Here is an 18989-nt window from a genome sequence, read left to right as displayed (position 1 = left end):
AGACTAATAGGAGAATGTGGAAAAAAACGGGGAAATTATTTGAAAGGGCTTATCTCACGAACTACTGGAGCAATTATGTTATTTGGCACAGATAAGAAGTAGACCACGTGAAGGATCATAGGCTATCGATTTTAATAATTTTTTCAGTGTTTATATATTTTACACCCGTGCGACGCCGGGGCGGGTCGCTAGTATATATATATATATATATATATATATATATATATATATATATATATATATATATATATATATATAAAAGAAAGTCGTGTTTGTTACAACACTTATAACTAGAGAACGGCTGGACCGATTGCCACGGTTTTTGATTTGTTTCCGTCCCGAATAGCAGAATACATCTTAAAAATAATGAAAACTCGATATGTGTAATGAATACTTAATCATTTCAATAGATGCTGATTTGTTCTTCTTTTTTATTAATGGCTCCTTTGTGAGTTGCCAGTATCAGAGTGTTTTGGCTATTACATGTCAAACATTTGTTGTCCAATCCTGTCAAATAGTGTAACAACTATGTTTTTTTTGGAGCTTATGGCCTGGTTGCTGAGAACATTTAAGCCGCAACTTTATTTTTTTCTGACGACATCATGTGTACGTTCAGAAATTTATTTTTTGTAAAATGTCTACAAAGTTCAGTTCAGGTACTGTTATATTTGTTTGTTTTAGACATTAATTTTCGAAAATTATTTATTAATTATTTAATTTATAATTCCCGAAAATAATACCTAAGATTTATTTTACAGTAAAAACATAAAATCATCGGAAAGGAACGGAATTTAGGCTGCTTTATGGCGAAACACTAGAATCACGACATTTTCTAGCGAACACTCAAAAATACAATGTCTGTTTCCTAATGACTTCATAAGGGATACTTTTTATCACAAAGGGCAGTAATAGGGCAATTCCCTTGTATTAATAGGAGGCGGGGCTTGAAAGGTCCAACCCCCTATTGTTGCCAAAATGTTCTTAACGTGACGTACGGGATGCGACCAATCAGTGTGGGTATCTAGTCGACATTATGAACGTGTCCAGGGTTCAGACTAGTCCAAACGGTACTACTTCTGATTTCAGTATACGGAGGATATTGAGTGATGATTTGAGGAGCAGTGGTGACAGTTCTAGTGCTCCCAGCTGGGTCTGCTGCACCAGGTACCAGCCGCCACGACTACCACGTAAGTAAAATTAGTTAAAAAGTTTTGATCGAAGTAGCAAAAAGTTAAACGATCCATTGCGATAACATCGATGTAGGCGTAAAAAATAATGTAGAAAATATTAATTAATATAATTATATCTCCTAAATGTTGTAGATATTAAGCACTTGAATTGAAGGAGTTAAAATATTTAATAATGTTAGCAGTTCTTTATCATGTTGTTGTTGTTTAACGGCCGTTCCAAATTGATCTATCTCTGGTTTTGCCCTACTAGAGATAGGAATAGCTCATAATTGACATAAAATAATATGTCTCTAATGTCTAATGTGAGCTATTCCTATCTCTAGTAGGGCAAAACCAGAGATAGATCAAATATTGGGAACGGCCGTAAGTCGAGCAATAAGCTGTTAATGAAAACTTCACCATATTTGATGGCTCTAGGTACTTAATCTACTCTGTGAGAGGTTTATTTAGTTTTAACGCCTACGTCGCCGTTACGGCAATCAATCGTTTACTCTTTGCTACGAAAATATTCGCTTCTGCAAAGCTTACATAAAATACAAAAAGTAGAGATCAAAATCGGTTTATATTCCATGGCCGACTAGGACCGCCCTAATGGTGGCACTTCACATGGTTATTGGTACTTGCTATTGTCTCTTTATTGCATTTGGCAATATTATTGACGTACTTATACACAAACATTAAACAAGCAAATAAAGGCAAATACGACCGATACAAATACCAAACTTTTAGGTACCGTACTTGATTTTGTTTACTTGCCTATTTGAATCTTTTGATGTGCGTCAAAAACCGACAAAGGCGTATTTGGTATTGGTCATATATTCTGTCAAATAGGCAAATAAGGCCAATAGTTTGTCAAACATACCGTCTACAGTCTACACATGCTGATTGTTTGGGGAATACATCAAAATATACGCAAATACAATTAATTCTTCAAGCCCCATAAGAGCACCGGTGATCGCGACAACAATAGAATACAAAAGCATTTCCTGGAATCAGTGATCGAAGTATTATAGCCATGTGAAGTGCCACCATAAGAATTGGTTTCGTTATAGAAGTGTAAAGTAAATATAAATTTTGATTACATACTTACATAGCATTAATATGTGCAGGCGCGAGTGGTACGGGCGGTGTGAGCCGGGCGCGGCGGTCGGGTCGTCACGCGCGGGTGCCGTTCTCGGGCACGCAGGCGGCGGCGCTGGAGGCGGCGTACGCGCGCTCGCCCTACCTCGCCCCACCCGCTCTGCGCGCGCTCGCCGCCGCGCTGCAGCTGAGAGATGATAGGGTAAGTTAAGGATAAAGTATTTAAATCTACTGATTAATATCATAATCAAAAAATGTTTATAATTCTACATTATAAGGTCAAAATAGGCCTAATTTTCATGGCCAAGATTTTGAATATTATTTACTTACCACTAATTTAAATTCAAAACTTTGGATCGAATTGGAATTTCTTTCCTTCAACGTGTATTAGCGATTCACTGAGAATATTTGTAGTGGGACGGAAAACATTTTCATAACCAAAAAACAAGACATTTTCATAACCAAGAGGGTTATGAAAATGTGCACCAGACAATCGTCATTCGTCATGTTTAATCTTCTTATAACGATGTTTTCTTTTAGATCAAAATATGGTTTCAAAACAGAAGAGCGCGGGAAAGAAGAGAGAAGTCATTCTCAGTGCACCAACCTCATTCCATCGCCTTGCCCGCCACGGTCGCACCGCAAAGGATTCTCCCAGAAAATTGGTCACAGAGGCTAGAAAGCACTTTGGCGGCGGACAGGAGTTGCGAAAGTGATTCCGAAAGTGCCGGCACGAGCTTGTCCTGCAGTTGGCGGACAGTCAGCTCCTCAGAGGAAGACTCAGTCACCTCCCCCTCGAGATGTGAATCGCCATTAGACGTGGAGAAGATAGTAGATTAATTTATTATTAGCTAGTTTAAAAAGCTACAAATAGCTATGAAAATTTGAAAATATTTGTAATATTATAATTCATATTAGATTTAAGTTATACTTACCTTTAATAATTTATTAAAATAATAAATTCATTATTAATAAACTTTTGTACTGTATTATAAATCGGCGGAAAGCAAATACATATTACTCTTAACCCAATCTCAACTAACCAATGTAATTAAGAATAAGCGTCACTCAAAATGTATTTCAATTTATACTAATTTATTTATTTCAAAGTTGTTAATTAATTTAATCTGAGTATGCCATACATTGGATATTATTGTATTGAAGACATGAGTGACAGCCTGGAAACAGAGAGACAGACATCGAAGTCTCAGTAATAGGGGAGCACTTTTAGTTTAGTTTACTCGACCACATTAAAACGATAAATTCATTTAATAGCTTTAAACATCAGTTATCAAAGTATTTGAACACCTTAGATAAATGATTGGTCTCGCGCGCGCGTCGTAGCGCGAGCGGGAGACCAATCATTCTTCTACTTCTTTTAAAAATGGCCGACTCTGTGAGTTGCCAATGTCAGAGTGGCTCGAAAGACTTTGCTCATCTAAGTTTAACACTATTAAATCAAAAAAATGTTTAAATATAAGTACTTATTCTGTGCTGCTATCTTTTTATTATTTCCTAAGTAATCTAACTATAACACTTAATTGTTTCTTTTTTTCTTAAAAAAAAAACTGTATTTACTTAAGTTCGAACTGTACTGTTACAGATAAGTGTAACTAATGTCTTGTTCTCATGTAAGTGGATATTATTGAATCTTTTATGAGAATAAATTCTTTAAACCTTGATCACCTGATTGTCTGACAAGTAAGATGATCCATGCATCGGATGGGCATGTAAAAAGTCGGTCCTGCGCCTGATCTCTCGCCAGTCGTGTCGGTGTTCCGTCACACTGGGTTATGAGAGTAAAGGAATAGAGAGTGCTCTTGTGTACTGCGCACACACTTGGGCACTATACAATAATTATTCCTGCGTAACAGGCCTGGTTTCAATGAAACCGGCCACTGTCACCGAAATCGGTGTGGGAGTTATTATTATTTAATTATGATTATATTGTGTTTGAAATATTATGGCTAATAAATGCTCTTTCTAGAGTAGGTACTCGTGATATCCATGCACTATGCAGTTGAAATTTTTGCATATTTTGACTTTAAAAACAATATCAGGGCTTTTGCAAATCAGTGCTTTTGCACTGATTTGCAAAAGCCCTTTAACTTACTTAAACTTTCTTTCTTTTGTATCTCACCCTTTTGGGTGAGATACAAAAGAAAGAAAGTTTAAGTAGAGTTTAGGTTTAAGTTATTCAAATAAGCAGGAAAATTGAAATGCAAGATAAGGGCCTGATTCGTTTATTTCATTAATTTCTGACGATTCAAATCATGTCAGATGACGATGTAGTAGGAAAGTATAAATACTTACCTTAGTAACCTATCTACTATACTATGACTTTGTCGATACTTCTGATGGTGTTATTTGATTTTCTCCGGTTTTAGCTGATTCCTGGGGTGAAGTAGATTTGCTGAGAATTTCATACTGATTCGTTTCTTCCTTGTCAGGACTTGATTCATCTAAGGTGTATCTGAAACAAAAAGTTGTAGGTTATTTCTCTGGTGATATAACGAGTTTCCATAGAAAGATATAGACGTATAGTCTGTCAAAAAAGTGAAAAAATTAAAAAGTGGCAACATCGTAGTGTCATCCCTTTCAAATCAATCTAAGAAAAAAGGGATGATACTACGATGTTGCCACTTTTTAATTTCTTCACTTTTTTGACAGACTATAAATAAAATGTGCAACATTCAAATAATTTATGTGTAAAAAGGACAAAAACACAACAAAAACATTTTAGTATGTAATATTTAGAGTAAACAAAACAATGTGTTTGATTATTATATTGTACCAGGTTTCCCAGAATTGGTGCATTAGGTATATTATGCAGATAGAGGTGACAGGGTCACTCATGAAGGAAAAATAATTTTTATATCTATGGATGCTTCACACCTGTCCCCGTGCTAAGTACCTGATGGACTTGTGTTACAGTACAGGTACCAGACAACAGAAATATATTTAATACTTTTATACTATACATATATTTAAGATTTTTATTATATCATACAGATATTTAATACACATCCAGACCCGGGAACATTGAAAACTTTTTGTTCCGTCGGCGGGATTCGAACCCGCGACTCCCGGCTTGAGCTGCCACGCACTCAACCAATGGAGCCACAGAGGTCGTCGTAAAGGAAAATGTTCGCCGTTCATGCTTTTTTTTGTAAAAGGAAAACATTAAGGCTTCGGTCAAACCTACGCGTCAGTAACGCAGGACGCGGGCCGGGAGCGTCAACGCGAAACTGGTGTGCACACCCGCGTTGCAGACGTGTTTCTTGTAGAGAGTTCACTGTGAAAGTAGCAGCACTGAAAGACCAATTTTTTTTTCACTTTTGTATGGGGAAACTCGTGACGCTCGGGCCCTTGCCCATACAAAAGTGAAAAAAAATCGTCTTTCATCGCTGCTACTTTCACAGTGAACTCTCTACAAGGAACACGTACACACCCTAAAGTATTATCACTTATTTTTGTTACACACTGTATATACATAAGTATACAAGAATTGCTCGTTTAAAGATATAACTTATAAGATATGATAATACTTCAGGATTTTTTTTTCAAGTACTAATTTGCATTCTTCTATATGAAATGGGCAGTCGGGTGTTCTCGTCCTGCATTTATAATCATAAATCCTATAAAATTAAGTAATAAAAACGGCATGGCCACTTTTTTGGACAAAAAATACACTGTATATGGGTATGTTCCCTTACGCTTGCGTTCGGTATTGTAACCGAACACCATAGACCATCCTTGTCACTCTTGTTACAAAATAATATTGGCATCTCGCCCTTGACTACGAAGATACATTTTTGTTTGTGTGTGTAATGTTTTGAGTGTATTGTTTTAGGATTGCTTTTCAAATGTCATTTCGCAGAGTATGGCATGTCTACCTCAGTTTAAATAGAAGTCTTTGGTTTCAGCACGACGCTGCCACCGTGACACGGTACGGCGCCGCACCGTGACACGGTGCCGCGTAATTTGTTTCTTTTAGTTTCAATACGAACTAGAATATTGTGGTTAGTAGAGCTAGAACAGCGGTTTAAATAGCTGTAAATCATGTTATCGATTAATCTAGAACTGTTGTTGATGCAATTAGTTTGGTACGCGGAATCCGAGCGGAGCAGGCGGGTCGGGGGTGGGTCGGGGGCCAGCGGCTGACAACGATGTGCCAGATTCTAACGCTATCGAACCCACCGCAGTGCGTAGATTTATTGTTCAGCTGATAACGCACCTATCACTGTCTTCACATCATACGACCGCATCAGCATAATACATATAATTATGATTAGGTGATCATTGATTAACGGTTAACCTCGGTGCGGTGCTAAGAATGCATCTAATAGGTCATAATTATGGTGTAATTAATTAATAGAAAGCCTTTTTTTATTTTGTGATTTCTGAATTAAAAAGAAGTGCAGTTTTTAAGATTGGGGTTTCGTATTACCTACTTAAAAGGAAATTCGCTTTGTTCGTCCGTCCGTCCTCGTTTGATAACCTTTGATAATAAAAAAAATGTATAGCTGCAAATAATTGCACGATGCAGATGTTTAACATTTTGTATTTAAAGGACGGCCCAACGGTGGCCCATGTAATATGAGGAATAATAGTAAAATCGCTGAATACCTACTGTTAATTATTTAAGGCAAATGTTCCTTAACCCTAGAGTGGGCGCGCTATGAGCATTTTGCCACCCGCGCTGAAAAATCGTTAATAATTCGTAAAACAATAGCGCGTTAGTCTTGCGCTTTATGGTAGCTGCCCCTAATCTCGTTAGCTATATGTGTGCTAAAAAGCTGGACACCGTCAGAACACGGTGGCCCGCTTAAAGTTAAGGTTCTTACCATCAGGTGTCGCGGGGCGGAAAAATGCTCACCGCGCGCCCACTGACGTAGGTCAAAATTTTGAAATTATTTTTTCCAAAGTTGCAATACTGACTTTATTTTATGGTGGATTGGTTGTAATAAACAATTTTAATTATACAATTTAAAAGTATTAAGTAATAGCAACGTAGTATTTGAAAGATTTCTTTCAAATACTAAATCAATTGCTAAGATGCCAGTCAAGTCATAATAATTACTACTAAAAATAACTAAAGAAAAGGGGCGGCAAAATGCTCCACACGCGCCCACTGACGTTTTGCTCTGCTTGCTGACCGGTCGTTGTAGCCTATGGCTGCCCCGTTCAAGCCAGACGCGGGTTCGACCGGTGCGGACCTCCAACGCGGCTTATGGTCGAGGCGACCCGGTTATGCTTGATGTCTGCTGACGTGGTGCGGAGGGGCGGGGAGTGTTGATGATGATTGATGTCCAGAAGGATTTTTGAAACAAGTAGAGTTCTAGTGGTATGTAAGGTTTACTAACTTTTTAGGTGTGGAAAAAAAATACTATTTGATAGATTTCCTAAAGAGTAACAATAAATCCTTTATAAGTAGAGGTCTTTGGCTAGGAATAATCACTATAAAAAAAAAAAAGTAATTCCATGTATTTGAATTACGAAGTAATCTGATTAAAATTTAATTAGATTAAAATTTATTCTAACTACATTCTAATCAACTACTGGTTAACTTCAAGTGCACAATTACTTCATCAATCTGATTATTTTGTAATCAGATTAACAACTACAAACTATTTGTAATTGTGTAATTGTTAATCTAATTAGTTTTTGCCCAACTCTGCCTGTTATCAGATAGGGGTTTCTCTACATCAAGTTGGAGTTTCGATCCCACGACCATTATATTAATAATCACCTAACACTTCTTCGGATCAGAAAAGTCTTATGTCTATACATACTATAAAACAAAGTCGCTTTTTTCCCTCATGTCCCTTTGTTCCCTTTAATCTTTAAAACTACGCGACGGATTTTGATGCGGTTTCCTTTAATAGATAGAGTGATTCAAGAGGAAGGTTTTAAAGTATAATAACATTCATTAAATAGTGGAGAAAAACTGTTATTGTTGGGGTTTCTAATGTGATGTCGTAAATAATTACATTTTTTTCCGCTGACATTGCAAACGCAGACTGAACCATACGAGATTTATCAAAATAATGTACCAATACTTGTACACGAAAAGGTCTATAGAAAAAACTCCGCGATGGTATATGTCTATCTCTTATGGATATCCCACAAAAAAATTTTTTTGTCATTAACTTTTAACTTCAAGTAATGGCTAATTTTCGAAGCAATTTTAACCAATACGGCAGTAATCCTTATTCAATTAAATACTTTAAATGAATTGTTATATTTCACACCCGTGCGAAGCCGGGGCGGGTCGCTAGTACTGAGTAAAATAAGAAAAATCATAAGAAATTTATTGAGGAAAGTGTTCTAAAAGTGCAGCTGTTGAATCACCGAACTGTCCCGTGATTATCGTAATCTGCAATTTGCAGTGCATCTTGATTTATTGCGCTTTATCATTTTTATTAAAACTAGTCTAATATTTAATTTGGTCATGAGCAGTAAAATATTTAAATGTAATTTGACTATTGTATAAATAAACCAAGAACATTGTTTTGTTGTGGAGAGTTCCATAGATATTTTGTTCTATAATATTTTTAATTATTATTACTACCTCATACATAATATTATTAGCAAGGATATTTTAGATACGTGAAACGCCACCTGGTAGCAAATAACGTAAGCATATAACATGTTTTGTGATTTTTTTTAAATACAGCATCCTTCTGGACATCAATCATCATCAACACTCCCCGCCCCTCCGCACCACGTCAGCAGACATCAAGCATAACCGGGTCGCCTCGACCATAAGCGGCGTTGGAGGTCCGCACCGGTCGAACCCGCGTCTGGCTTGAACGGGGCAGCCATAGGCTACAACGACCGGTCAGCAAGCAGAGCACGGGGTCCCTCTCCTGGTCATTGCACGCGTAGCTTCGGCCAACACCTGACAACACAAGCGCATCGAAGAATACCACAGGTCTTCGGGGGGGAGTGATGTGGCGGTACCCACAATTCGCCTAATATTCCTGCATCGCGCTATCAAAGTTTTGGAGAACGGCAAGATATATACAACATCTGAAATGACGTCAGTGGGCTTCGGCCTGACCGAGCATGCTATCTCGCTCGGTCGGAAGATCTTCCTTTTTGGCCGCCACTAACAACGTTAAACCTTAAATATACATTTTTATAAAAAACTTAATAAGGATTTATTGTTACTTCTGTTAAAATCTATCGGATAGTATTTTTTTCCACACCAAAATCGAACTTTTTTTGCGAATGTCCACTATTTAGCAATTTCGGACCACTGTGCGTCGTCTTGATAGACGAGAGGTAATATTCTGGAAAATTTTTATTTAAAAACTGACAACACTGGCAAAAAAGTCAAGTAAGAGCTATGACAAATAAAAACTAAACCAAGTTAGCATAATTATATATTTTTAACCATATCGATCCAACCACTACTTATATTATGGTGGGAAATTTTCAATAAGAAACTGACAACACTGGCAAAAAAGTCAAGTAAGAGTTGTGAAAAATAAAAATTAAATTAAGTAAAATCTATATAGATCGATGCAACCACTACTCATAATATTATGTTGGAAAATTTTCATTAAAAAACTGACAACACTGGCAAAAATAAGTCAAGTAAGAATTGTGAAAAATTATTTAAAACAATAAATATTTTGCTGCGAAATAAATTACTTCAGGATTATTTAACGATGATAGGTGACTTTTTTAATCGTTTTTAACCGTCCTCTGTAATTTCTGTGGCGCAAATCGCCATTTTCAATCACTTTTTTAACAACTTTTATCAAGCGCGTGGCGTGCGTATTCACTGATGTCACAAATGGCACTGACGGGCGAATCGCCGCGTTGTGTCCAACAGTTGGGCACTATTTTTTTCGACGGAATCGCGCGGCTTAGTTTCTATCTAGTGTAGTATATAATCAAAGGTTTTCTACATACATGAGTAAATTGCCCTATTTCTGATACAGTAGGGTAAAAACCAAGTAAACTTTATAGCAGTGTACTGCGAACTCTTTGTGTTCAAATTTTTAGAGGTATACCTTATACCACAAATTAATCAGCGTGTACAGGGGTGCTCTGAGGTCCCGCCCTTCGTCGATCGTCTTAAAATGTTCCCTTTTTTGATTCTTATAAACTAGGAATAAACACGGCGACATTTTTTGATGCACACCAACTACTGTACTGGCCACGGTACACCAATGTGCCGCGGCACTCCTTTTGCGGAACACTGCTATAAGCTGGTTTCAGACTACGCTACAATATACGCTATAATATCGCGCACCATACATAGCGTATAGCAAGCCAATAATATATAGTACAGTACAGTGTGAACGTGTCCATAACAATGTATGGTGCGCGATATTATTGTGCTATGAGCTATACAGTTCGACAAAGCTTTATTTGAACGTGGCGAGAAAAGGAACTAAACGCTTCTATCATACAAAAACGTCATTTTTGACATGTGTTTGACAGTTCTCCTTTACCAGCAGCGCTCCCGTCAATGTTACCCACGTTCAAATAAAGCCTTGTCGAACTGTATACTATATGCTATTATATTATATGGGCCGAGATGCCTGATTTAAATAAATAAATAAAATATATAGCGTAGTCTGAAAACAGCTTTATAGGAAACTTGTTTTTTTTTTTTAATTTACCCGCAGGCTCGGAAGAAGGCAGTAGCGGCGGGGTTGTGTGTGAGCACGGTGAGGCGGACACACTTCATGTGCGTCTTCTGTGCGATGCTCTCCAGCACCAGCATCAAGCGCTGTCCCAACCCCTTCCGCCGACCTTCAGCCTCTATCTGAACTTCGTAACTGAAAATAAGAAAAATATTTAATTACTTACTTGACTTTTTATGCTGATGACTAATGATCAAATGATTATTTATAATATTATTATTAACTAGATAACACCCGCCAAATTACAGCAATATTTCCATACCAAATCGGTTCAGCGGTTTGACCGTCAGACAGACATACATTAATGACTTTATTATACTTATAAGTATAATAAAGTCAAATCAATTATTAATGTCTTTTTTTAATAAATAATTAATTATTTATTAGAAAATGAGCTGAATGTTTATTCAGCTGACTGTTTAATCAGAAACTTCAAAACAAATATTAAATCTGAAAAGGCTTTTCATACCCATAGGCTATCGCCTATGGGTATAAAATATGTAATTCTTTCAAATTATTGTAAAAAAAATATTTTACAATAATTTGAAAGAATTACATATCTGTAATTCTTTCAAATTATTGTAAAATATTTTTTTTCACCCCTTGTATGTGCTACAAAAAATGAAATGTCATAATATTATGTAATAATTGTGCATCTAAGCAATTTCAATAATTGTCAGTCGACAGGTAAATCCCGAATCTTTCGTTTCATAAATAAACTTACACTCTTAAAAAATAATTAGCTGATTTTCATACATTTTTGTTTTATGCATTGTAATAATAGGTCAGCTCGCAGATGAATCGAAACGAAAGGTCAGACCTAGTGTTTAAATAAGATAATATCGTTGGGCAGGCGTGTAGTATGGAGACACTCGGTCTCCGCAGTGAGTGCGCGTCGGTAGACATGTTGGTTCGCATCTTGTACGCACTCGCAGTGTGCGTGTGCGCCGCGCACGCCGCCAACATACTTGCGGTCTTCCCCACTAACACTAGGAGCCACTACGCCATGTATGGCCGACTTGTGAATGCACTAGCTAAGAGGGAACATAATTTAACAGTCATAACTCATTTTCCTATGGTATGTATTAGTAGAATAAGAAATTAATTGATACTCCCCAATTTAGCAATACGTTAATCAAGCCTGGGACAACTAGGAGATCAACTCTTCTGCCCAAAGCGAAAAAAGCATATCTTCATAGAACATGGGTTTTTGGGTAGATGGTCTCACCCAAACCCAAACCTTACGCGTACCGACACTCCTCTAGTGTTAGCATTCAAGGGCTACAGTAATCATTTACCATAAGGCTATTCGTCTGCTTGCTCATATCACAAAAATTAGAAAAGAATTGGTGCATTTAATAATGGTATCTCTTATACTTTAAATTTATAGATGACAACTACTTTCTTGAAATTAATTATAGGTTTAGGACAAAAGAAATGATCTAGCTAAATGTGATTACTTCCTTTGAAACGCTAGCAAAACTTATACTGTCAGGTTTTTAATATTATTACTTAATAAATATTTTTACGACAAGAACAGTAACTAACTACTGGGTGCAAAGAAACAAAATTTAATAAGGGGTGAAATCGCTACAAGTCTCAAGTACAAGTAGAAAAGTGAACATAATATTGTATTATTGTGACTCAGGTACTTCAATTAGCTAGCGATTGTGTCATTTAATAAGGATTCGAATAAGATACCCCTGTGATGATAGATTTTGGTTATTTAAAATAAATAACTAAGTAACAAATGAGAAAATACTAGTACGGTACGGGAGCCCTAGAACATTTTTTTTTTGTTTACTATCAAGCAAAATTTTTGTGACTAGCTTCATTTTAATAAGACATACAACATTTTTATTTGCGAAAATCTCGAATGTGGTAGGCTGACAGAGATAGAAAGGATTTCATACTTTGACTTGATGGTCCTAAAATATGTATTGTTCTATTTGTAGGACAATGTTATTTTAAAATTACATAACTATTAACCTATCAATATACAAAAAATCAGCTTATTAGGGTTCCGTTTGAGGGTTCAGTAGTCAACCAAGTTTTGTTGATTACAGAACCCTATAACCAAGCCCTAACGAGCAGATTGCTTGATAGTAATAAAAATGTTTTATGTGTTTTATTATGATTAGTCATCCTTATCAGGAAAACAAACAATTTTATTATGTTTATATTTTTATTTTTTTGTACAAATTGTTACACAGTAAACATTACAATTTGTAACAAAAATTTAGGTAAGTATGCTTTGATTAATGTCTGAACTAATGATTAACATCATGCTAGTGTTATGCCCATAATAATATTACTAAGAATTTGACCGAGCTTTGCTTGCTTAAAGAATTGCTCGTTTAAAGATATAACCTATTAAGATATGCACATACCTATTATGTGCCTATGCTAACCTCTTTCAATTTAAGACAAAATCTATTGTATGTTTCTTTATCTGAATGTAACTACCTAATAATTATGTTATTTAAGTCTGTCCCTCAGTATTGAGTACTCCTATTATCTATTATGTAGTACTATCAACATTATGATATCACTCTCTTGCATAATTTGTGTTACAGTGATCGATAAAATGTCTTAGGTCATATTGATGTTTAATCAGACAGCAATATAATTAATATTAACTACTTTCCTTGTGCCCCACTACGGCTACTTATCGTCTGGCACGAGCTACATCTTCAGACAAAGACGAAACAATGTTAAGCAACAACTGACTCGTGATAATCAGGGACTTCTAGTCGTGAACGTAATGTTTGTTTCAGAAAAACCCCCCTACGAACGTGCAGGAGATAAGTCTGGCGGGATCCATTCCCGAAATTATGAACAACCTGACGGATATACGCAACGCCCACAAGTACACCCTGAAGCCGGCTTACATAAGAAATTTGGAATCGATCATCAGGGAATGCGTGCACGCGTGCAACGTCGTGGCGCAGAAGGAAGCCGTGAGGAGACTCCTCGAAACGCGGACGAAATTCGATCTGGTGATGGTGGAAGTTTTCGGTACAGATTGTTTGCTTCCGCTGGGCGAGAGATTCGACGCGCCGGTGGTTGGGCTCCTGTCGAGTGTCCCGCTGCCGTGGGTCAACGAGCAGCTCGGCAACCCGGACGGCACCGCCTACATCCCCGCCTACATGATGGGCTTCGGCCAAAGGATGACAATATGGGAACGATTCGCGAATACCGTCGCTGTCATGTGGGCGAAATTTCTGTATAAATACAAATCACAAATACCATCGCAGGTACGCATTCACGTGAATATTATTATTTTTTAGAAACTGCAGATTTCGACTTCGAGGATGGAGGGTTTTTTACGATTTTCAAAATTTCATTCGGTTTCCTGTTGAGTCTTAGTCTAGGTTGTCATAAATATTGCAATGATTACAGGCAATCGCTGATAGGCTGTTCGGAGACGCGCCGCGCCTGGACTCTTTAGCCAGAAATTACAGCCTGGTGCTCTCCAACAGTCACTTCAGTATAAACGACGTGCGGCCGTTGGGCCCGTCGCTTGTCGAAGTGGGAGGACTTCATTTGCCCGAAGTTCAAAAGTTACCGGAGGTGAGTAACTTTATTATTGTCCTTCAAATAGGGAAATGGAAATACACTTTGCAGTTAAAAAAAAGTTTTAACAATGAGCGAGAAAAATGATTTACGTTACTATTTAAATGTAGAAAAGCTTGTTCATTTGTTGGCTTAAAAACTACTCGACTACTTGTGATCACAGGTACAGAATAGAACACGTCGAGGCTTTGGAAGTTTTAAATTTAGCCATAAATGTAGCTTTGTAACTTATAACCATCTGTTACTCATAATTTATGACTTGTGAGTAACAAATGGTTATAACTTATAAGTTACAAAGCTACATTTATGGCTAAAGTCTCTCAGTAGTCTCAGAGTTATGACTCATAAGTATTATTTTCTCAACAGGAACTGAAGCAATTTTTGGACCGTTCGACCGAAGGTGTTGTCTACTGGACGTTTGGATCTATGTCGCGAATAGAGACAATACCACGGGAGAAGTTGTTGGTGATATTTAGCGCTATATCGGAGCTTTCGTATCCAGTGCTGGTCAAGATGGATAGGAAACTGCTGCCGCATAACATGACACTACCGGCGAATATGCACATGATGGAGTGGATTCCACAGTACGGAACCTTATGTGAGATCTCTTTTGATATCTTTCATTAGCTTGAATCTGGTTTGCGAAAAGCCAAAACAATATTATTATCAATTTTTTTATCCACGGTTATCCGCTAGTTACACCGAAAGGTTACTTTCTTTTTACGGAAGAATGAACGGTTCCCGAGAAATTATCTATCTACGCGGAACGTGGAGTTTTGAATTTTTTTTTATTCAATGCTCGACGTTCGATTTTTTTTTATTTGAATTCCAATTCTAATAATTAATTGATATTTTTAGGTCATCCAAACGTAAAGTTATTCATAACGCACGGCGGGCTGCTGGGTACTCAGGAGGCGGTGTCGTGCGGGGTGCCCATGTTGATGGTGCCGCTGTACGCCGACCAGGCGCTCAACGCGCGTGCGATGGCGGACCGCGGCGTGGCGCACACTGTGCAGCTCTACGACTCCAACATTGATGATTGGAGATACGCTTTCAATGAATTATTGTCGAACAGAAGGTAAGTTTCAAGTAAGAATATATTCTACACGGGAAATGCTTATTGCCTTATTGTGATACCAGCGACCACTATACTTCACTGTGGTAAACCAGAGATAATAATCCGATCGAGGGCCAAGGCAGAGTCGACACCTCTTTAAGGATTGATTATTGAGTCGGCCTGTTTGAGACCTTTGTAAGAGTCTCTCTAGTCACTCGTACATACTGACAAGGCCTCACGTAGGTAGTGACTGCCTGTCGTCTCTAACATAATTATTATATCGCCTTTCAGACACAAAACTGCTGACACTCGCACATTCACACATACATGGTCCCTACTCCCTACACCCTCTTTACTCTCGCGCTCGTCGCAACATTTTTTGTGCCACTTGTATGATGTACCAACATTGGGTATTTTGAATTTGTTAAATGAAATGAAATAGTTTATTAAATCAAGTTACATAGACTCATTTGTTAAGTTTTCATTTAATTTTTTTTTGCAGGTACTACGAGAATTCCTTAAAATTAAAGGAGAAGTTCCTGGATCGACCTGTCCCTCCATTGGAGGCAGGTGTATATTGGATAGAATATGTTATAAGACATAAAGGGGCGCAACACCTTCGGTCACCCGCTCTGGATCTCTCCTATACACAGTACTTCTTATTGGACATCATAGCGATAAGTTTAGTGATAACATATGCAACCATATACATACTACACAAATTGTTCAGGTACCTTTGCACACGCTGCATTCGATGGCCAAAAGCATTTGGTCTTGAAAAACAATTAGGATCAAATAAGAGACTTTTTAGTGTATTTTGGATATTTAAGATTAAAACTAGTTAGATTAAGTATTACTTTCCTAAGATATCTTGTGACTCTTTCTAATTAATTGTATCTACAATTATTTTTTACTAACTCTTCACTGAAAATAATATTATGCTATAAAAGTATAAAAGGTTTTCTGCTGATCATTTAGATTTATTTCAAGAAAAAATACTAGTTTAAAAAATAAATATAATATAATAATAAGTATATTTTTAGTTGTTTGCATAATGACTTGATTTCATTATAACATGTAGCAAACTAAGCATAAAGCAGTATTTATTGTGATGACCTAAAAGTGTATTATCATTTTAACACCTTCTAACTCTCCTTTTCATTATTAAAGAGAAGGTTTGGGATCTAAAAAGTCTGTAACCAAATAATTAAAAACTTTAGTTTTATTGAACCATCCTTTTAGCTGTTTAACAAAATCATTGGCATTGTACACCAACACATAAGTACAAATTGTTTGTAAATGAAATATTAAAGAGAAAATAAGTATTCCAGTTGAGTAATTGACATAATGTTCAAAACCTGATGTTTAAGAATGTAATACATCATCGTTGCCCTTGCCAAACACAGAGGATTTGGCAAGCACAACAACAACATGTTGACCAAGCTTTCCGTTTGAAGGCCAACATCTAGGCAGTACATTTGTCTTATCTTAGTAACAGTCAATTTGCCTAGGGTTTTGTTGGCCTAAGATAATATATAGATATAGTAATAATACACTCACCAGTATAATACAGGATCACCATAATCCATATCAAAACGAAAATGAGAAAAAGCTTGTAATTTTTCATCTTTATCTTTTGCAATCAAATACCAAGCATCATGTTCAGTCAATTCTTCTACCTTTTTATTTTTATTCCATCCCCAAACGCAAGTCTCGTACCTGTAATACAAAAAGATAAAATATTATAAAGAGACAATACATAATATTATGAAATACAAAAGATTACACGCTAGCTCAAAAACGTATTTTATCATTGACTAGACGTTCCGCGCACATTTTCCTCTATTTCTTCGCTCATTTTAGTCTTAGCGTGATAAAATAGAGCCCAGAGCCTTCCTCAATACATGGACTATCTAACACTGAAATAATTTTACAAATCGGACTAGTAGTTCCTGAGATTAGCACGTTCAAATAATCCCTTTCAAATAATTTCCCCCCGTTTTTACATTTTCTATTTCTTCGCTCCTATTAGTTTTAGCGTAATATAGCCTACAGCATTCTTCGATAAATGGGCTATCTAACAGTGAAAGGACCAGTAGTTCCTGAGATTAGCGCGTTCAAACAAACTAACAAACCTCTTCCGCTTTATAATATTAGTATAGACTTGGTAAATGCAGTTAAATAAGTCTGTGTTGATAAGTTTTAACTTACAGTTTCTTCATGTTCCTTTCTGTTAGGTCAATAGCCCAATCCAATATAGTTTTTTCTAGCTCAGTAACCTTTCGTATATATAAATTTATTTCTAAACTATTGTTATTATACATTAAATAATCCGTACAGAGTGTATTTAGATCTTTTAATTTATTAGCTGACCCGACAAACTTCATGCCATCTGCTATACGCCGTTGTTCTAATTTTCTTGCTAGTCGTTTCTCTTTATTTTTATTTGCAGAGTCTGTGTTATTCTTCTGTAAAATATGGTAGGAATAATTAATAATAAATAGTACCTACTAAAAGTTCTGTAAGTCGGTCGATAAATAGTACCTACTAAAAGTTCTGTAAGTCGGTCTTTGACCGACTTACAGAAGTCCAGGCTCGGAGTTTGTTAAAGAGCTATGGAGCGCAGCATTTTAGGTGTCAAAAGGATTGACCGTATTCGAAACACCGCTCTGCGCTTCAAGACAAGAATAATGGATGTGGGTAGAAAAGCTGCTGGTCTAAAGTGGAGCTGGGCAGGGCACGTCGCCCGCATGCACCCGGACAGATGGGCGCGTCTAGTTACGGAGTGGCTACCGAAAGGTCGGCGAAACAGGGGCAGACCCAAGAAAAGGTGGCGCGACGAACTAGACGCTGTTGATAAAGAGTGGCCAAACACAGCAAAGGATAGAGACGTGTGGAAGGAAAGAGGGGAGGCCTTTGCCCAGCAGTGGGACACAAACGGCTAATTAGAATAGAATAGTACCTACTAAATGGGGAAATTGTTTTTAAAAGATCCTAAGAAAATATTGAAACTTCTTACCCCCATTTCGGAATTTCTTGTGTAATAGAGTATCAGGCTTTGAGGCTTACTTAAATTATTACTCTGTAGAAATAAAATTATTATTTAATATATTAATTATATTCCTTTCCCTTAATTTTGGTTTGGCGGGAAGAAAAGCACAATAAATTACAAAATAGTGATGGATAAATTACATGAATATTTGACAGTATTACTTTTTAATTAAAATAAAATATAGCTATTGACTCTCTCGCCTATCAGTCTTAAATGGAAGCTTTTCAACACGTGGAAATCCAGCCATTATCGAGTCAAAATTCAAAACTTAGCTCTTTTACTCGCTTACGAAATACGAATAATGCACGAATAAATTTATGTTCCACCATCTAAGTCTAAGCTATACTTAGCCTACTTTTTTTACGTCC

General features: G+C 36.8%; 3 protein-coding genes across 3 annotated transcripts; 2 read left to right on the top strand and 1 right to left on the bottom strand.

Moving 5' to 3' along the window:
- Positions 1 to 1033: 1033 nt before the first annotated feature.
- Positions 1034 to 3189, top strand: LOC121726120 (paired mesoderm homeobox protein 2-like). Its single transcript, XM_042113353.1, has 3 exons — positions 1034 to 1187; positions 2300 to 2472; positions 2811 to 3189. Exons 1-3 carry the CDS (start codon positions 1034 to 1036, stop codon positions 3108 to 3110), a joined length of 627 nt encoding a protein of 208 aa, XP_041969287.1. The 3' UTR covers positions 3111 to 3189.
- Positions 3190 to 4497: 1308 nt separating this feature from the next.
- On the bottom strand, positions 4498 to 18676 carry LOC121725992 (N-alpha-acetyltransferase 40). Its single transcript, XM_042113209.1, has 5 exons — positions 18589 to 18676; positions 17781 to 18037; positions 17130 to 17288; positions 10913 to 11071; positions 4498 to 4743 (listed from the first exon to the last, which is right to left on the bottom strand). The coding sequence occupies exons 1-5, from the start codon at positions 18592 to 18594 to the stop codon at positions 4605 to 4607; spliced, it is 720 nt and encodes a 239-aa protein (XP_041969143.1). The 5' UTR covers positions 18595 to 18676; the 3' UTR covers positions 4498 to 4604.
- On the top strand, positions 11792 to 16435 carry LOC121725977 (UDP-glucosyltransferase 2-like). Its single transcript, XM_042113191.1, has 6 exons — positions 11792 to 12014; positions 13714 to 14193; positions 14339 to 14509; positions 14879 to 15110; positions 15371 to 15590; positions 16072 to 16435. Exons 1-6 carry the CDS (start codon positions 11799 to 11801, stop codon positions 16412 to 16414), a joined length of 1662 nt encoding a protein of 553 aa, XP_041969125.1. The 5' UTR covers positions 11792 to 11798; the 3' UTR covers positions 16415 to 16435.
- Positions 18677 to 18989: the final 313 nt, after the last annotated feature.

This window comes from Aricia agestis, chromosome 4, assembly GCF_905147365.1.
Source record: "Aricia agestis chromosome 4, ilAriAges1.1, whole genome shotgun sequence".
Taxonomy (NCBI): Eukaryota; Metazoa; Arthropoda; class Insecta; order Lepidoptera; family Lycaenidae; genus Aricia; species Aricia agestis.
The sequence above is the reverse complement of the archived record's forward strand: the minus strand, read 5'-3'. Positions and strand labels throughout refer to the sequence as shown.

Coding starts and splice junctions, on each gene's coding strand:
- LOC121725977 (XM_042113191.1), top strand. CDS start 11,799: ATGGAGACACTCGGTCTCCGCAGTGAGTGCGCGTCGGTAGACATGTTG. Junction 14,510..14,878: donor AAGTTCAAAAGTTACCGGAG/GTGAGTAACTTT, acceptor TTTTCTCAACAG/GAACTGAAGCAATTTTTGGA. Junction 15,591..16,071: donor GAATTATTGTCGAACAGAAG/GTAAGTTTCAAG, acceptor TTTTTTTTGCAG/GTACTACGAGAATTCCTTAA.
- LOC121726120 (XM_042113353.1), top strand. CDS start 1,034: ATGAACGTGTCCAGGGTTCAGACTAGTCCAAACGGTACTACTTCTGAT. Junction 1,188..2,299: donor CCAGCCGCCACGACTACCAC/GTAAGTAAAATT, acceptor TAATATGTGCAG/GCGCGAGTGGTACGGGCGGT. Junction 2,473..2,810: donor TGCAGCTGAGAGATGATAGG/GTAAGTTAAGGA, acceptor GTTTTCTTTTAG/ATCAAAATATGGTTTCAAAA.
- LOC121725992 (XM_042113209.1), bottom strand. Junction 17,289..17,780: donor GAAAGGAACATGAAGAAACT/GTAAGTTAAAAC, acceptor TTTGTATTACAG/GTACGAGACTTGCGTTTGGG. Junction 11,072..17,129: donor GGTGATCCTGTATTATACTG/GTGAGTGTATTA, acceptor TCTTATTTTCAG/TTACGAAGTTCAGATAGAGG.